The sequence below is a fragment of the Lottia gigantea genome (assembly GCF_000327385.1).
Source record: "Lottia gigantea unplaced genomic scaffold LOTGIsca_49, whole genome shotgun sequence".
Classification (NCBI taxonomy): Eukaryota; Metazoa; Mollusca; class Gastropoda; family Lottiidae; genus Lottia; species Lottia gigantea.
In genome coordinates this window covers 1,712,873-1,729,482 of record NW_008709687.1, presented here as the reverse complement: position 1 = coordinate 1,729,482, position 16,610 = coordinate 1,712,873, and the positions used below count along the sequence as shown (strand labels likewise).

Genomic DNA, 16,610 nt, shown 5'->3' with positions numbered 1-16,610 from the left:
CACGATCCCAGGCCGCGTACTCTCGAATTGGATTGTTCCCTATTGCGCCCTTGTAGCTACAGGCCTGATCGGTGCGCAGCTACCTTAAAATTATCACTTGTGCCAAATTTCTTTTATTCTTAGTTTCTTGCTTCATTACCATAGATCCGAGGCTCGAGTGGAGCAGGGTAGTGGAATAGAGCAGACCAAAACCAATAATTGGATGTATAACGTCAGTTGTTCAGGATATGAAAATAGACTCACAGACTGCCAGATACCAATACAATGGCAGGACGCTGGGATGTGTTCGAACCAAGCTCATATCGTCTGTCTGAGTAAGTTTTTCATGTTCGGAGCTGGTGTTTTGGGATGTAGGCGTCAGAGCCCTAAGTTACAAAATATTTACCAGTGTCTTGTGTCATGAAACCCTCGAAATATTTTGCAGGAAATATCTAGTTCTGTCTTGGCAAAGTTCCAGTATTGCTCTGGTGTCCGTTGCAAAAAATCAAAAATAGTTTTCACACTTTTAGACTGTAGAATGCGTTCTGGTGCATGTTTTCATTCCGTTGTGTTTGTGTTTTGTTTTGTACATTATACGCGCTATTCCAGGTGTCCCGAATGTAGTACGACTAGTTGGTGGAAACAGTTCTTATCAGGGACGATTGGAGTATTTCCATAATGGTGAATGGGGAACTATTTGTGGTGACATGTTTGGAAACACGGAAGCTTCCGTTGCCTGCAGACAGCTTGGTTTCACTACGTAATACATTTTGACATAATTATAGTTTGTGGACAATTATTGGTCAAGCACATGTGGCATTCCTAATGTGGTAACAGCCCTTATTGTTGTAGCAACATTTATTGTGGTAGCAACCCTTTTGTGGTAACAACCCTTTTGTGGTAAATGTGTTGAATTCGGTCACAACCCCTATTATGGTAACCACAATAAGGGTTGATACCACAATAGGGATTTAAGGTTTTTTTTGTCAATGGCAACAATCAACAATAAACACACATCGTAACTAGAACATGGTAAAATTCTCGGAATTCGGTGTCAATAGGCGCCTGTTTCTATAATTTCAGACAAGGTGCCCACTATGAATCAAATGCCTTCTTTGGCGAAGGAACCGGTCCGATATGGTTGGATGACCTACGCTGTAACGGTGAGGAGAAGTATCTTACTGATTGTCTTAATGCAGGATGGGGTGAACATAATTGTAGACATCAACATGATGTGTCTGTTATTTGTACAGGTAAGCAATACAGTCATTCATTTGATACGCATGTGAAAACCCTAAATTAATGTCACCCTTATCCGCAATATTAATGTGAACATGGCCTCGAACAAGATGGCCATTGTCTAAACAGAATGAAGCTTTCTCCATATTAAGTAATATATATACCGAAGAATCACTATTGGCTATGTGATCCCTGCGAACCTAGTTGCATAGTAACATCGGGTCATGCTCGTAACTACAGGTGGCAAGGAGGGGCAATGCTCACCCCAACCCCACTCCCGAAAAAATGGATTGCCCAACTCTGACAAAATTCTGACAGCCAACCAATTTTATTACTTCAACTAACGACCATAACCAATTGCCCCTCTGGATATATTACTAACCCCTCCGAACAATCAAGTCTGGCGTCGAGCGTGCTTCAAACTTTTGGTTTGTGGTCTGGAGGTCCTGGGGATCTATCATGAAATTGTCATATGATTTCTTTCAGAACCAAGTCCAGTAGCCAACGTGAGCATCTCAAAGGATCAAGATTCTAATTTCATCGAAGGCGAGAACGCCATTCTGACATGTACATCAACAGAAACTTATCCACAAGCTACTATAAGGTGGTATGTTAACGGCGAGGAAGTCAGTGGAACCACTACTACAGTGAATGATGGGATCTCGACGAGCATTCTCGAATTTCAGCCTTCTAGACTTCATCAAGATCCGCCACAGATGCCAGTGGTGTTTTGCTCAGCGTATAATGGTTTGGGCAACAGCGTCACTTCGTCCAAGAAGCTTACTCTTGATCTATTTTGTAAGGGAATTTTCAGTATAATACGCACGTACTAGTACTATAAGATGTTCGTGGACTTGTACGTGTTTTCTACACTGCAACCGAACTAACTTGCAGCTCACATCAAAAAGATGCCTGATTGAAAATTGGAATGGTGCAAATTGATGCTATTAGTGTCCATCATAAAAACTTTACAATCCTTCTAAGTGCCACACTTTTGACTCTCAACAGCTAATAAATACGGCGATATTAGATTGGTGATAATTTACCAGGTATATCATCTATTCCAGATGGCCCTGACTCAGTAATAATTACTCCGGAAGGAGAACAGTACGTCAAAGAAGGCGGCAAAAGTTCTACTATATCCTGTTCAGCCGCCTGTAAACCGACATGTATCATCAGCTGGCAAAGAGAAGACACCAAGGGAGATAATTTGATCTCATCCAGTAACGGCGTGCTACAGATGAGCAATGTCCATAGATCGGACACTGGGAAGTATTACTGTCGGGCTCTGAATAAATTCACCGGTAAAAATATAACAAACTTTGTGGATTTTAAAGTCATTTGTAAGTACATGCACCTTTTTACTTTTCAATTTCAATCATTTTTCATCATTGTCATTATTGTCAGAGTATAAGGATCGTCATTATCAGTATCGGCATCAGTTGTACCATCATCCATGGTCACCTTAATCAGAAGAATTGTCGCCCGTCATCATCATTATCCTCATAACTCTAAAACCTTGATAAATTGAATTAAATTTGTTCCCAATTTTTAGATGGTCCATCATCTGTTACATTCAACCCACCAACGGAAGAGAAAACAGAGGTTGTGTCCGGCCAAAATCTGGAGATAGCATGTCAATCCGACTGCTTTCCGGAATGTATGGTTCAGTGGTTTAAAGACACGATCAGCGACAAGACTAAACTCGTGGATGACAAGATCCTGAAGCTGACAGCCGTCAACAGAGACTCTACTGGAGATTATATTTGCCAAGTTAGACACACTTCTATAGACAATGCCATGGTGACTAAAAAGTTCAGTTTGTCTGTTCAATGTAAGTTTTATTATCTTGTTCTTTAAAGAAGGAGGGGAGCTTCATAATGATAATGATTCTGACTGAATCATATCTCCCAGTGTTCATGAATTTATGGGTTTTTGTTTATGTCAATTTTGTTTATGAAAAAATCTTTCAGTGTTAGCCTTATGTCGAATTGTTGATAATTGGAGTCTATTTCAATCAAGCCTTTGATCCGGCAGTTGACATATTTTCATCAGTGAGTTCGGTTATATGGTCACACGCCGGTGTCGGTTGCATGAGCAAAGATCTCGTCAGTTTGCATGATAATAACATGATAGTTCACTATGTTTCCTTAGATGCACCTGTACAAGATACAGCCACAGAAACCAAGAGTCAACTACCGATTAAAGAAGGTAAACCAGCAGAAATGAGTTTCAGGGTCTCTTCCAACCCACCTCCGACCTTTAAGTGGTATAAACTTCTAGCCGATGGGACGAAAGTAGAACTTAAGGACCCCAGAATTAAACAAAAAGATACATCGACATCCTCGACTTTAGAGATAAATGAAGTCCAAACCTCTGATTATGGACGATACGTTGTGTATGCTAAGAATGATCGAGGCACCTCTTCTATGGTTTACCATCTTCAGTCACCGTCATCTCCTACAGCCAATGTCGACGGAAGTAGCTCTGGTTCCCAGGATCTAGGTGTTGGTGCTGGAATTGGTATTGGCATCCTGATAGCAGCCATTGTGGTGGTTATGGTAATTATTATTCTATTTCTGGTCAAGAAAAAACGAGGTAGTAAGTAGTTTTGTTTTGTTTTAATCATCCAGGTCAAAAACAAGTGATCCTACTAAGCATGAAAACGTACTGGATCGCTAGATGTGCATAGTGGCAGCACCATTGGGGGTTATTAAATTGTAGATGAACCGAACGTCGTATTTTAATTCTGAAAAGCGATATGGAGAGTGGAAATTTAGTTTTGGCTTATAACGCAGATATCAACCAAAAAGTCAACCCAATATCCAAAACCAGGGGTCCTGTTCTGATGAACATTGTGTATTTGAAACATAAGATGAGCTCAATTCAATAAGATTAATTTATCCATTAAATATTTTAACAGGGTTAAATGGTTTTCCCAATGGTCTCCTTCATTCGGCGTACGCAATGACTGATAAATACTGAATCTACTGATGTCAACTCGCAGTCCCGTGAGAAATTGGATTGTATGCCAGCAAATACAGCACAGCACAGCCCTCGATTTCTATCGTATTTATTTTTTACATTCTTTTTGTCGAGAGTTCAAATTGGCTGTATTCGCTAGCGAACCAATCAAATTGCTGCATTCACAAACTTCTGTGAAAAAAAGTGGGTCAAAATGAAAAAGACGTAATGACCTTGACCTTTGTGAAGATGGTCTATATCGAACTCAATAAGTTTACAGAAAATGGTTGAATTATATCAACGTCAGAAGGTGTCAGTAGACCTACAATACCAAAGAAACGTTATTTTAGTCGATGATTTAAAACATATACTAAAAGTCAACTTTATCGATGGGCCAAACACGTAGGACGTAAAACTCCTTTCAATTATTTTTGGTTATTCACAGAATACCTCAGATAACTGTAACTGTATTCCTATTCCTATGTTAATACAGCATTTATATATTATGTTTTCCAAGCAATGTATATATTGAAATTAAAGCAATATGTCCTAGCTGTGAACCAAAGTTCTAAGTCATATATCAAAATGTTGGATTGTTGGATCGAAGTAGATTATAAATTTGCCTTACTGTCATTTGTCAGAGTAATTAAAATTAAACCAAACTTTCGATCCGTTTTTATTTTTATTAGCTTTTATTTTCAATATAGCTACTTCAGTTAGGGTCTAACGACGGCCTTCTTGAACGTTCGTCAAATTAACCTTTAGACCTAACTCGATGACGTCTGCTTTTCTACCATCTCCAGCGCTGGCATTTTATGACACGGTGTTAATCAAGTTAGGTCAAAAGATTAATTTGACGAACGTTCAAGAGGGCTGTCGTTAGATATATATTGAAAATAAAAAATAATAAAAAACATTACGAAAGTTTGATCTAATTGTATTAGACTGTGATATTTGTGCTTTTTTAGTAGGGTTTTAGTAGCGTTAGATTAATTCTCCGTCTTCCCACATTTGAAAATTATCAACGGGGAAGCCCGCCTGGGCTACTAGTTCATATTGTTTTTATGAACTTGTGTTATGGACCTGAGAACAAAAGTGTTATGTGATAAAGATTATTATTATATGTAAATTTCGGGATATTATTATGATAGATTTTGATAATTGCTCATTTGCATAATGCAATTATATAAATTATATGTTGTTTAGAATATGTATAATTTTTTACGTTTATATACTTGCTTTAGTTTAATTTTAAATTTTTTATATTTTCATATTTGGTTTTGTGATATTTCTTTTTCTTACACAAGATCTCGAGAGGCTCTGTAGCACAGTCGATTAAGCGTTGACGGTACATGACGCCATTTGCCTTGTTATATCGAACATATAGTTGTCGTGGTTTCTATTCGCGGTCGACGTGCAGTAAAAGGCTGCCGATCTCTTCATCTTTCCACATTATGGCAGTCGACCAAAGTACGGTTAATCCGGAAAGATCTATGGAATGCCAATACGTCAAACAAATGGTGGTCGTGGGTTCTAAAAATTGAGCTCTAAATCAGCTGGAAAAGCAAATATTTAGACAACCTATCAGTAGATTTGACACATAGTCTTATTGTGTAGAAAAGAACACGACGTTTGTTAAAATCATAATAATAGTTTTCATTAAGATAAATTATACAATCTTTAACAATATATCAATAACAAGAATACAGAACTATTCAAATATCTAATAGGCATCGATAAATCGTGGATCTAAGCAGGAGGCGTGTTTCTCCTCGTCCACCATCTTGATTTGCCAGCTTGGTACGTCATCACCATAAGATGGCGCCCAATAATAATGACGTCTGGGTCGTCGATCTACTTCACAAAGGTAGGTAACTCCATCGACAACGTACGGCTTTACATCAGTGTCTCTTTGATGTATTCGTCCGTGCTCTAATAAGTTTGCGAAGGCATTACATGCTGACTCTTCCAAGACGTTTCCCCAGATGTAAATATTACTCAGACGCATGTTCTGTTTGATGCTGTCTGCGATGGCGCACAATCCCTTTCCTTTGATGTTATTGTTATTAAGTACCAGACATTGCAAGTTCGTGTTGTACGTACCAAGTGCTTCAGCTATATGCATTGCACCGTCGTCTTCCAAACGATTGTATCCTAGGTCCAGATGCTGTAGGCCTGTATTGTTCTTTAAAACTTTGGCCAACTCCTTAGCACCATCTCGTGTGATTCGATTGGAACTAATATCTAAATGGGTCAGAGTAAGGTTGTTCATTAAACACTCGGACAGTCTGGTCATTCCAAAATCTCGCATGTCATACTTCCGTAGGTGTAGCTCCTTTAAGGTTATGTTCACTTTGAGAAGTTTTGAGAAATGGACGGTTGTCTCCTCCTGGTGAGTGAACAAAATAGGCCTATTTATATTGAGACTGGTTATACTTGTATTTTGGTACAGGATAGTGCACAATGCGATGATACACTCGATCGTCAAGTCGGTGTCTCCCAAATCTAATGCTTCAAGAGTTCCGTTAACTTGAAGAGCTTGAGCAAACGCCATGCCGCCCTTGTTACCAATCTTATTTCCGGTCATGCGTAAAGCCTGTAGTGTCTCATTTGATAACAGTCCTTTAGCGATGTGTTCAGCACCAACAGCACCAATATCGTTGAACATCAGGTTAATGTCTCTAATGGTGCAGCTTTCTTCGATGAGTTTTCCGATATGAACAGCCCCTTCGTCTGTGATTTGGTTGTATCTTAAATCAACGCTAGTAACAAAGAGATTATTGGACAAAGTTTTGTACAAAACCAAACAATCGTCATCACCAATCCTAGTCTCAGTCAGCAGACGATTATTTCCCGCCAAATAAAGATGCATAGTGTCCTTAGAATCTAAAACATTTTCTTCTTTTTCTCTTTCAAACATTTTTAATATGTACGGATGTGGCTTCTTATCCAATTCCGTGCAATCGCAGTCGTAGCGAAACGACGTTGCGTGTATGTCCGACATTTCTACTTGGTTTTTCTTTCACGTATTTTCCTGATTTCGCCGAGTCGAAATCGTGTTACTGAACACAATCCTCTTTTTATTCGTTGTAACGCCTCTTTAAACACAAGTAATGATAAGCAAATCCGAGTTCCCCTTGGTTTTTAACGTTAAAACGTTTACACACAAATTAAATAAGGAATGGCACAAGTGATCGCCCTCACTCACTCCAAAACTACTTAATGGAATACAAAATCTTCTCAACTCGGTTGAATATGTAGCTTAGGCCCAACAGTGTATAGTAAACCTATACAATACTTCAACAATGGCCGACTTATCTCGTTGTCAGGTACGCTATTAGCTAGTAACCGTCTCCATAACATAGACGAGATTAACATGACGTTTCAATGACAATGAAGATAATAGGATAATCGTTGACATCCAGTCTTCTTCTGTTATCGACACAGCTGTTCTCAAATTAGGGTAGGGTGATAGAGGCTAATAATAGAAAACATAAAATTTCGAATAACCAGACCGGCTTGACAATGATACATAACGTCATAAATAGCTGACAAAATTAAACATTTACTCAAGTGTAAACTACATTCCAACAAATATAAATGCTGTGAGAATTTACAAAAACGTGCGAATTTTCCATGTATTCGCATCAACGAAATTTGCAAATTCTGTTAAATTGTCGGTCATGTCGACATACAATTCGAATTGTGTAGTTAGCCCCCAGAAAAGGAAAATCACGGAACAAAGAAGTCTTTATTCGCACTTAAAATCAAAACGAAACAAAATCAACTCCGATAAAATCTTCCCCGAAGACAAAATAGAACAAGAGCGATAGGCTATATGACGATTAAGTCAGCCTATAAAAAAAAAAATATGAATTATCTGGATATGAATAATCCCCTTGAAGGCAATCTATTCATATAATTTCGTTTTGTTTAAAATAGTCAACTTAATGAGATTCGACTGGTAAGTATATTTTCTTGTGGATACTGATTTTGTAAAACGTTCCGAATCTATAATACGATCAAGTTGATATTTGATGAGAATAATATTCTTTACATTCTAATTAGATTTTTCGGGCCTTAATGTATATAACGGCCATTTGACCGCTCAAAACTTGGCTGTGGTTCTTGAAATTCAAGTATAAGATGGCGACGTCATTATCGCAAAAACCATTTAGCTTGAAAGGTATTTGCTACAGTGAAGATTACAGAAACTTCAGACATCTGATCGAAGGGTTTTGAAACACATGAAAAGGCAAGAAAATCTTTTTGAATGACAATAATTTCAGATCGCAGTATCGCACATTAACCATGAGATGGTTTCACAGTTTTCTGCTGGTAATTGGTCTTGTTTTACTGGTCTCAGGTATGATTGGCTTTATTTACCATCTATATAAAGAAGTAAAGATATCTTGATAATTATGTTTCGGGGTTATGAATTCCATGCTCATTTTAGTAATTTATCTTACTTTGCTCATATGCCTGAATTCCAGATTGGGAAAAATACTTCCCATTTCCAAAATTGATTTTCCTGATGAGGACTGTGTGTCTGTGAAACACGTTTCGGAAGTATTCTGATGCGCCTTAGTAAATTAGATTGTCGTTCTTTTCATCCATACATGGTATTTGTGGTTTTGAAAGTTACAACAACCCAAAGTTCCGGTAGCTTTCACCAAAAAATACCTTAAATTTGACAGTTTTTTTTCGATTCGAATAATGCATAAGTGATGAAGTCGCGCTATCTGAACGTTAAGACAAGTTAACGCATCGTTTTGTCTTTTCCAGTTCAACACTCAGATGGTACGGCTGTTGAAAGCGGAGCAGATTCACCAGATCCACAGACCAATCTTGGGTTATGTAGCTGTTGTAAGAATGAGGAGATATGGAAGAGTGTCGCATACATGAAAACCTTGATCACGTGGCTACGATCCAAAATGGCGGATGCTGGTAACGAAGCAGTGCACTATCAGAAATTGGAGTAAGTAGTTATTGTGCACATTGACTTCCTTGGAAACAAAGGAAATTCTTAGTCTTAAAGCGGCAGTCTGTCTAAATGTTACAGAATACATAAAATTTGATTTAAGGCTAATAGTGAAAATCGGACTGAAATACAACCAAATGAATTTTGTAAAATAAGGATTACTCCCTAATGCATCATCCATTTAGGTCCATGTATATACATGACAAACTGATTTTCTTCTTTTCATTTTATATTAACATGAAAACACAACTTTAACCCTTTGCCAGTGCCTGCTGTTGAACAGTGATTAGTTGTTTGTCAATAGTAATTGGCTTCTTTTCAACAACTTTAATCCCTCTAATGTAACAGGGCTCCGCCAGATTAGTGGGGGACAGCGGACTTGGCTCAGCCAGCTCCTACGGTAGTTGAGCTACTTCCTAACGAAGTTACTACAAAAAAAGAATTATAGAAACAATATTAATACAAATTTATATATTATTTTCCAATGGGAGAAAACAATATAATTTCTGTTTTTGTTTTGTTTCTGTCCTGTCACATACTACCCCTTTAAATGACGATGAGATTTTGGGTTCCTGTCACAAGGCGTAGATATCTTCTCGAAAATAGTCTTTTTCTTTCAGCTATCTGAAGAGTTTTGAGTATAAATTTTTGGTTTTTAAATCAAAATATGATCCCGAACCCGAACCGGAAATAGACTGGCCATGGTAGACGAAAATAAAATCAGAAATGTTTGTTGTCTTTTTTTTTACACTTTGAAAGAGTTATTTCCCTTTTGATACGCTTTGACAATTCTGTCTTTCCCTCGGCTTGCAATGCAAAGTGGGAAACAAATCGTACTAAAAAAGAGATATCCACGAAGAGATTTTTATCAAAATAATAGGGCAATCATTGAAAATGTGAAAGATCAGAAAATTTAATAGCTTTATCGACGTTTGTGTGCGTTGTTTCACTCTTTACGACTTTTGGGTCGGTAACGCTCTGGGGTCAAAACAAATCCCGCAGTGGTTAACGGCCAGAAAACACGCATCAGAGAGTAACTTATTTGAAATAAACGCGAATATTGGAGTGAAAACAAATACGTGACCCCCGCATCTGATCTGTAGACCACGTAACGAATAATTGCTCTCTGATTGGATATGTCAGTTTCGCCACCGCGACCATGAAAATATCGCATGCAAATTTTCGCGTGCTGTAATTGTTTTGACGCTCTGTCGCATCGCCGCAAATGAATGACCTCCAATTTATTCTCATTGATACCTTTAGACGTGGCGATTCCCGCGAAACTGCGTCAGGTGCGTTTTACCCTTGACCTAAAAATTTGGTAATATCATAACAGAAATGATAGTCATGACGACCAAAGGAAACTAGAAAAATGAGAGAAAATGTTTAATTTTGACGACTTACAAACGGCTTATGACATTACAGAGGTGAATGTCGGAAAGAGTTTCGGGCTATGGAATATGTAATATAATTATGATATTGACGGCTAGAGATATGGTATGATTTATTATCGATATAGAATAGAAGGAAACAACTCAGTGTTTAATATGTTCTTAACATAGAAAACTACTTAACTTGTTATTGCATAATTAAATAGGTGATATGTGTGAGCTTCGTGAAACCAGGTATTGTGACCAAATACTTTCTCCCGGGGGGCACTCGATTGGCGAGTTCTGTTCGTTCGAACTAACCCGATTTTCAATAAAACAATTCGGAACAGGGTTCAGAATGCGTTCCACTGGTGCCGAAAGCGTGAATTCAAAATGGTGGAGAAAAGATTAAAAGGGTAAATTTGAATGTTGACGTATTCGGATTCGTACTTACGATTGATGCCAATAATGGAACAAGCGGAAGCTGTTCAGAACTAAGCAATCGAGCGCTACCCCAGAACTTAGCAGTATTCTGAATTTAGTTAAAGTTTAAGGTAGTTCCTTCCTGTTTCATAAAAACTGTTAAGCGAATACTTTTCATTAAAAATTCAATTAAAATCGACTTATCCACAAACATTAATGTGTCAATTGCATCCACGGTTAAATGACATGTACTGAGCGGGTCGTGAAACTTCGACGTTGGCTACACGCAGTCTCTGGCACTTAGACTGTTTTCGAGAGTATACAGCTGTGCGCAGACTGGGCGATAGAGGCTGGGGTATTTGTTGCATAATGGTCAACATCCTTATTGATAAACCAATAGTCGAGAACTGTAAATATTCTGTAGAAACACCCCCAATTCTTGATCTGTAGTGGTGATGTTATGAGCCACCGATGGGACTTAGACGATGGATACAGGTGACCTTTGGTTAATATCCTAATTGCTCTGTCAATAGTTGTAATGGATATAGAACTGTAATGATGTAATGAGTGAGAACGACTCGAGTAATTACTGCTCACTGGCTGATCACAGCTAATCATTACTATTTAGGTAACTCGTAATCTTAGATTTAATATTACTAGAGCTCTATACAAATCATTAGAACAGTCGAAACTGTCCGTTTAGCACAGGACGAAATGTATCTCGAACATCATTTCTAGTAACTCTTAATTTTAGATCTAATATTACTATAGCCCTATACAAATCATTAGCACAATCAAAACTTTCGAGTTTTCGTGTACGAAATATATTTCGAACATCGTTACTAGTACATCATCTCAGATTTAATATTAGGCCGAAACCATCTGGGAACACATCACAAAATATATCTTGAACACCAAGCCAGTAAAGAATCCCAGAAATAATATTAAATCACTAGCACAGTTGAAACTTCCATGATGTAGACTTAGGCCATTCGACCTGACCCAATCCTTCATCCGGATCTACTGTTTCAATAGTTCGAGTCAGCCTGAAAAAGGTCTGTTACATAATATTGGCTTTTCTGATTTCCTCGCAATCTATCACTCCCGGTTGTGTTCACGGATGCGTTTGGGAGCTTGGTTAGATACCAGCCCTGTTCGTTCGTTTTTGTAAGTAAAGGTGGTGTTGTTGACCGCCTTCTGAAGGTCGCCCATCATCGTGTCGAACCAAATCATTCGTCAATATATCAAAACCCGTATTTGGATACGAATTGAACTGGCCTGTTAATGTCAAAATGTCAGAAACGTCAAAACATCAAGAAGTTTTCATATTCACTTATAAATTGAGTGGCATGTTTTGATGGAGCAGATTATTTCAACTTTAGGCATATTATAATCAAGATTAAATCGGATTATGTCCGAGTTCAAAATCAATATAGCAAAATGACTGATTGCCGCGATTGTAGGGAGGTTAATCGCTTCATAGTCTTTTCTCGGGAAGCCAATTATTTTAACATCGTTGATTGGTTTTTCACCTGTTTACGCATGTTGCTTGGAAACAAAATGGCGAACGACAACTCAGTTAAGCAGACGAACTTTACTACAGAAGAAGAGAGCAGTGGTTCGTTTTGAAACTTGACAACATGACACAGTAGATCAGGTGGATTTCACAGCGTTTCGGAATTTCGGATTTTAATTTAAACTGTGGATATAAAAATCAGTGTAAAATTATTTCGGTGTCCTTGTTTTTAAAATGAAATGGTCGGGCTTACTGAGTATTGTGTTTCTGTTTTACTTTGGCACTGAAGTTTCGGTAAGTTTTAATTTTTTGAAATATCGTATCATTTAAGATGATCTTGATGAAATACATAGTTTAATCTGGGCTCTTCCTATGGTGATAAAACATCTCCGTGCAGATCTGAGTTCTGTTCATAAATTTTAATTATTGTTGCTTGCACGTTCGTTTTGCCAGCTCTAACCCAAGTTGTTTTATTTGGTGTATTACATTAAAGACACAGATGGTTAACCTAAACGTAAAATTAAAAAAATCTCTAAACAATTACTGTTCGACCGCAATGTTTACAGAATCGTATTTTGTCAATCATTTTTATATGAAGTGAATTATTAACTCCAAAGTACTACTGATAGACTAAGATTGCTTCTGGGTTGATGAAAATTACAAACAATGAAAATATTATTATTTAAAAATAAGATTTTACAAAGGGGAAAGATTCAGTCCGAAATGTGGGTCATTTTCATAAGACATTCTGCGAGAGAAGTGTCTATTTCAGTTGTAAAAACCATTATGTTTTTATATTTTTTTATAGCAATGGTAGGATATTATCCACATACAATCTAGAATATGGATGATATACTATCAGTGCCAAAAGAACATGATGTTTCTATAGACCCGAAGATATTCTAGGACAAATGACATTCATTTCAATGACATTTAGTCCCTATTACAAGGTTTACCTGCTCGAGTGAAACACGGTAGAAATGTGTTATAATTCCGGACTTGTTTTAGAGTCGCGCAGACGAGTCGTCTTTTGGTTTAGTAAACGTGTCGACTAAAGATTGCTGACGAGTTAACAACGAGTTAACTTACTTTGTTGGCGAGTTAACTTACTTTGTTGACGAATTAACTTACTTTGTTGGCGAGTTAACTTACGTTGTGGACGAGTTAACTTACGTTGTGGACGAGGTAACTTACGTTGTAGACGAGTTAACTTACGTTGTAGACGAGTTAACTCAGTCGAAGAGTCGACTGAAGGTTGTAGACGAGTTTACTTACTTTGTTGACGGGTTAACTTACTTTGTAGACGAGTTTACTTACTTTGTAGACGAGTTGACCAAACACCGTTTAAGATATTCCTTCCAATTTCGTATTGTCGTCACTAAAAGTTGATCGATTTCTAATTTCCATCTAGCTCAGCATGTGTTTTGTTTATCATTCTATCGATTCCAGTTGGATTGAAGATTAAATCTAAAATTTTCATGAGTTTAGGTTACGTGTTTCTTTGAGGTGTTTTAAATGATGCTATTGATTTCTTTGACTACTTCAGTGAAATCAATTAATAAAAGTTACAAAAAAAAAACTAACAGAATATTCATCATGAATAACGATTTATTGAAATTGAACGAAGTATGCGAAAGAGAATATATCGTTAAGTCAAGCACATATTATTTTGAAATTTGTTTTTACAGTGGACAATTTTCAGTCAAAATTTGGTTATTCTCTGTCGGAATATGTATCAAATGTAAATTATACAAAACTTGATGATTGCTCTATTGCATTGAATGCTATTGGCCATCTCCACAGTGTCAAGAAAGGTAGCTATTGCAGTCATGGTATAAGTACGAACCAATTGTGAAGATGGCTATAGGCTGCCATTTTGGATTTCAATGATATGCGAACAACCAGGCAATGTGGTCCTTGAAACGTATACACCTTGTTTCCAATGGCCTCGGGATATTTGCAATGCGTTGAATCGGAATATAGATAGACTGAATGAATTATGTTTTTAAAGTCAAGGGAAAGGAAAGGCGTTATATTTCAGTTCGAAGTATTGTATCATTTGTATGGAATCACCGGCTCCATGATGTCATCTTCACAGTTTCAATCTATTACGAACCTCTTCTTATACCTTGACTGCAATAAAATCCGTATAAGCAAGGCAATTCTGTCCCACAGAAAGTCGGGAGTATATGTAGTATAGTAGTGGATTCCTCCAAAGAGAAGTACCACCAGGTGTCTCGCAAAGAGTAAGCATGGTCTGCTTGGCGAGCCACTTTTCTTATATCACGGCATTCAGCGGTTTGGTTTAAATGTACGCTAACGAATACAGCCAATCAAAGCCCTCGACAGAAAGTCTGTGATCACAAAGCCATAATGTTTACATCCTTTCTGTCGAGATCTCTGATTGGCTATATTCCCGCTGCATTCTGTGATACTGTAAGAATAGTGGCTATTGCAGTCAAGGTATAAATACGATAAATTGTATTGTAATAAAAAGATCGCGGTTAAAAATCACAGAATTTGCCGTTTGTACCCAAGAAATCACGAAGGTTTGTACGAGCCCAATTTGTTCAACGTATTGCAAAACGAAATCATGTAATCCGCTAAAATCCGAAATTTGACATAACTCATTTGGAGGGGTTATGATCGTTAATGATGACGAGTGTATTAACAATGTTCTAGTCACATTCCATGCTATTGTTGTCAATATGAAATCCTACTCGTTCCGCCTGATTAATTCTATAATGAATTAATATAAGCTCGGGTATTGTTTATAATCCCTGTACCTATATTATAGGCACATAATACCCTAGCATTGTAAGTCCCATATTGATATACTCCAGGCCAATATTACCTTGAAATAATGAGGTTTGTGACAAATACAATATACACATGGCAATTCAAATAAAATTACTATCGAAATTGTACACAAACAGTGTGCCAATCGGAAGTTCTGAGATGTAAGTTACAAATATATAAAATATTGTACACATTACAATTCAAATAAACGAAATATCATCCCTAAACACTGTTCTAAACTTGTACACAAACAGCATGCAAATCGGGGCTTCTGAAAGGTGATATGCTATACTCTATTTGTGATAAATAAAATATAGTAAGGATTCTCATCAAATACAACCAAATTGTGAACAAACAGCATGCAAACCGACTTTCTAATGAGTGATATGGGCTTTAATTCTTAGATTTTCAAACGTCGGTTCATATGTTCCCTTTATCAATGGTATTAACTAACCATTGGGCGCTAAATGTTTCGCTTATAAAGATTTCACAATTTGCCCGCAATAAAACAATGGATACGACCATTCCTGCCATTTCCACAGGCTCAATACAAAACTACCAACCGTAAAATTTGAATCTTGGAAACAAACAATAGAAACATTGTCTGTTCGGCATCAGCTGATTTCATCAACAAATCATTATATTTTAATCAACTGATTGAAAATTATGGTTGAATGACTACCTCGGTTCCCTGGGAAGTTTTCACCCCCTGGGGTGTGAGACTAGAGTGTCAGGGGTGTGGCCAACTGGTGTAGGAGAAGAATTTATATTGAGTTGAGAGAGCACATCATCACATGCTGGAAATGTGGATGAAACAAATTTTTGGGGGTGTGAATGGTCCAGGTGATTGCTAAAGGGTTGTGAAGGCTGAAAAAGGTTGGAAACCACAATTTCCCTCATTGCATACTACGTAGCTTCCTCACTGGTTCAGGCAGGTTAAAACATAATGGTGACTTAGTTAACGATAGAGTAGTAGGACGTGAAACTCCCTTTTTCTGCATTAGAGTTTCCAATAACCAGTCAGTGCCCGATAATAATTAGATATTGGACTACGGGCGTGGCACTAGGCATGGTATGCCTATTCTTCTAGACACGATACCACTTTTCATTATGAAATACTTACTTATGATTGATATACTTCCTCATTTCATTAGCTGCTACCAATGTTACGCCAAAAAGTTTGTTACGGGTGTCGGGTTTCGTTTTGCGGTTCGGATCGCGACTACTTGGTTTATTTACAGTAAAATATTAAACTCCATTTCAATTTATGAGCCAAAATATATGCAGTTTATTAGGATGACAATTTCATTCAGCACCTTGTCATGATTATATCGTTAAC

At 37.4% G+C, this 16,610-nt stretch overlaps 3 protein-coding genes across 3 annotated transcripts; 2 read left to right on the top strand and 1 right to left on the bottom strand.

Annotated features, from left to right (window-relative positions):
• Positions 1-602: 602 nt before the first annotated feature.
• Positions 603-1,282, top strand: LOTGIDRAFT_125182 (hypothetical protein; the record flags this gene model as incomplete). The annotated part of the gene is made up of 2 exons (XM_009061646.1): positions 603-739; positions 1,063-1,282. Coding segments are annotated over 2 exons (357 nt in total), but the record flags the coding sequence as incomplete, so codon positions are not given.
• A 4,623-nt stretch (positions 1,283-5,905) lies between these two features.
• On the bottom strand, positions 5,906-7,054 carry LOTGIDRAFT_125332 (hypothetical protein; the record flags this gene model as incomplete). Its single annotated transcript, XM_009061645.1, has 1 exon — positions 5,906-7,054. The coding sequence occupies one exon, from the start codon at positions 7,052-7,054 to the stop codon at positions 5,906-5,908; it is 1,149 nt and encodes a 382-aa protein (XP_009059893.1).
• A 1,439-nt stretch (positions 7,055-8,493) lies between these two features.
• LOTGIDRAFT_165125 (hypothetical protein) lies at positions 8,494-9,871 on the top strand (the record flags this gene model as incomplete). The annotated part of the gene is made up of 3 exons (XM_009061644.1): positions 8,494-8,548; positions 8,968-9,160; positions 9,784-9,871. The coding sequence occupies 3 exons, from the start codon at positions 8,494-8,496 to the stop codon at positions 9,869-9,871; spliced, it is 336 nt and encodes a 111-aa protein (XP_009059892.1).
• Between the last annotated feature and the right edge of the window lie 6,739 nt (positions 9,872-16,610).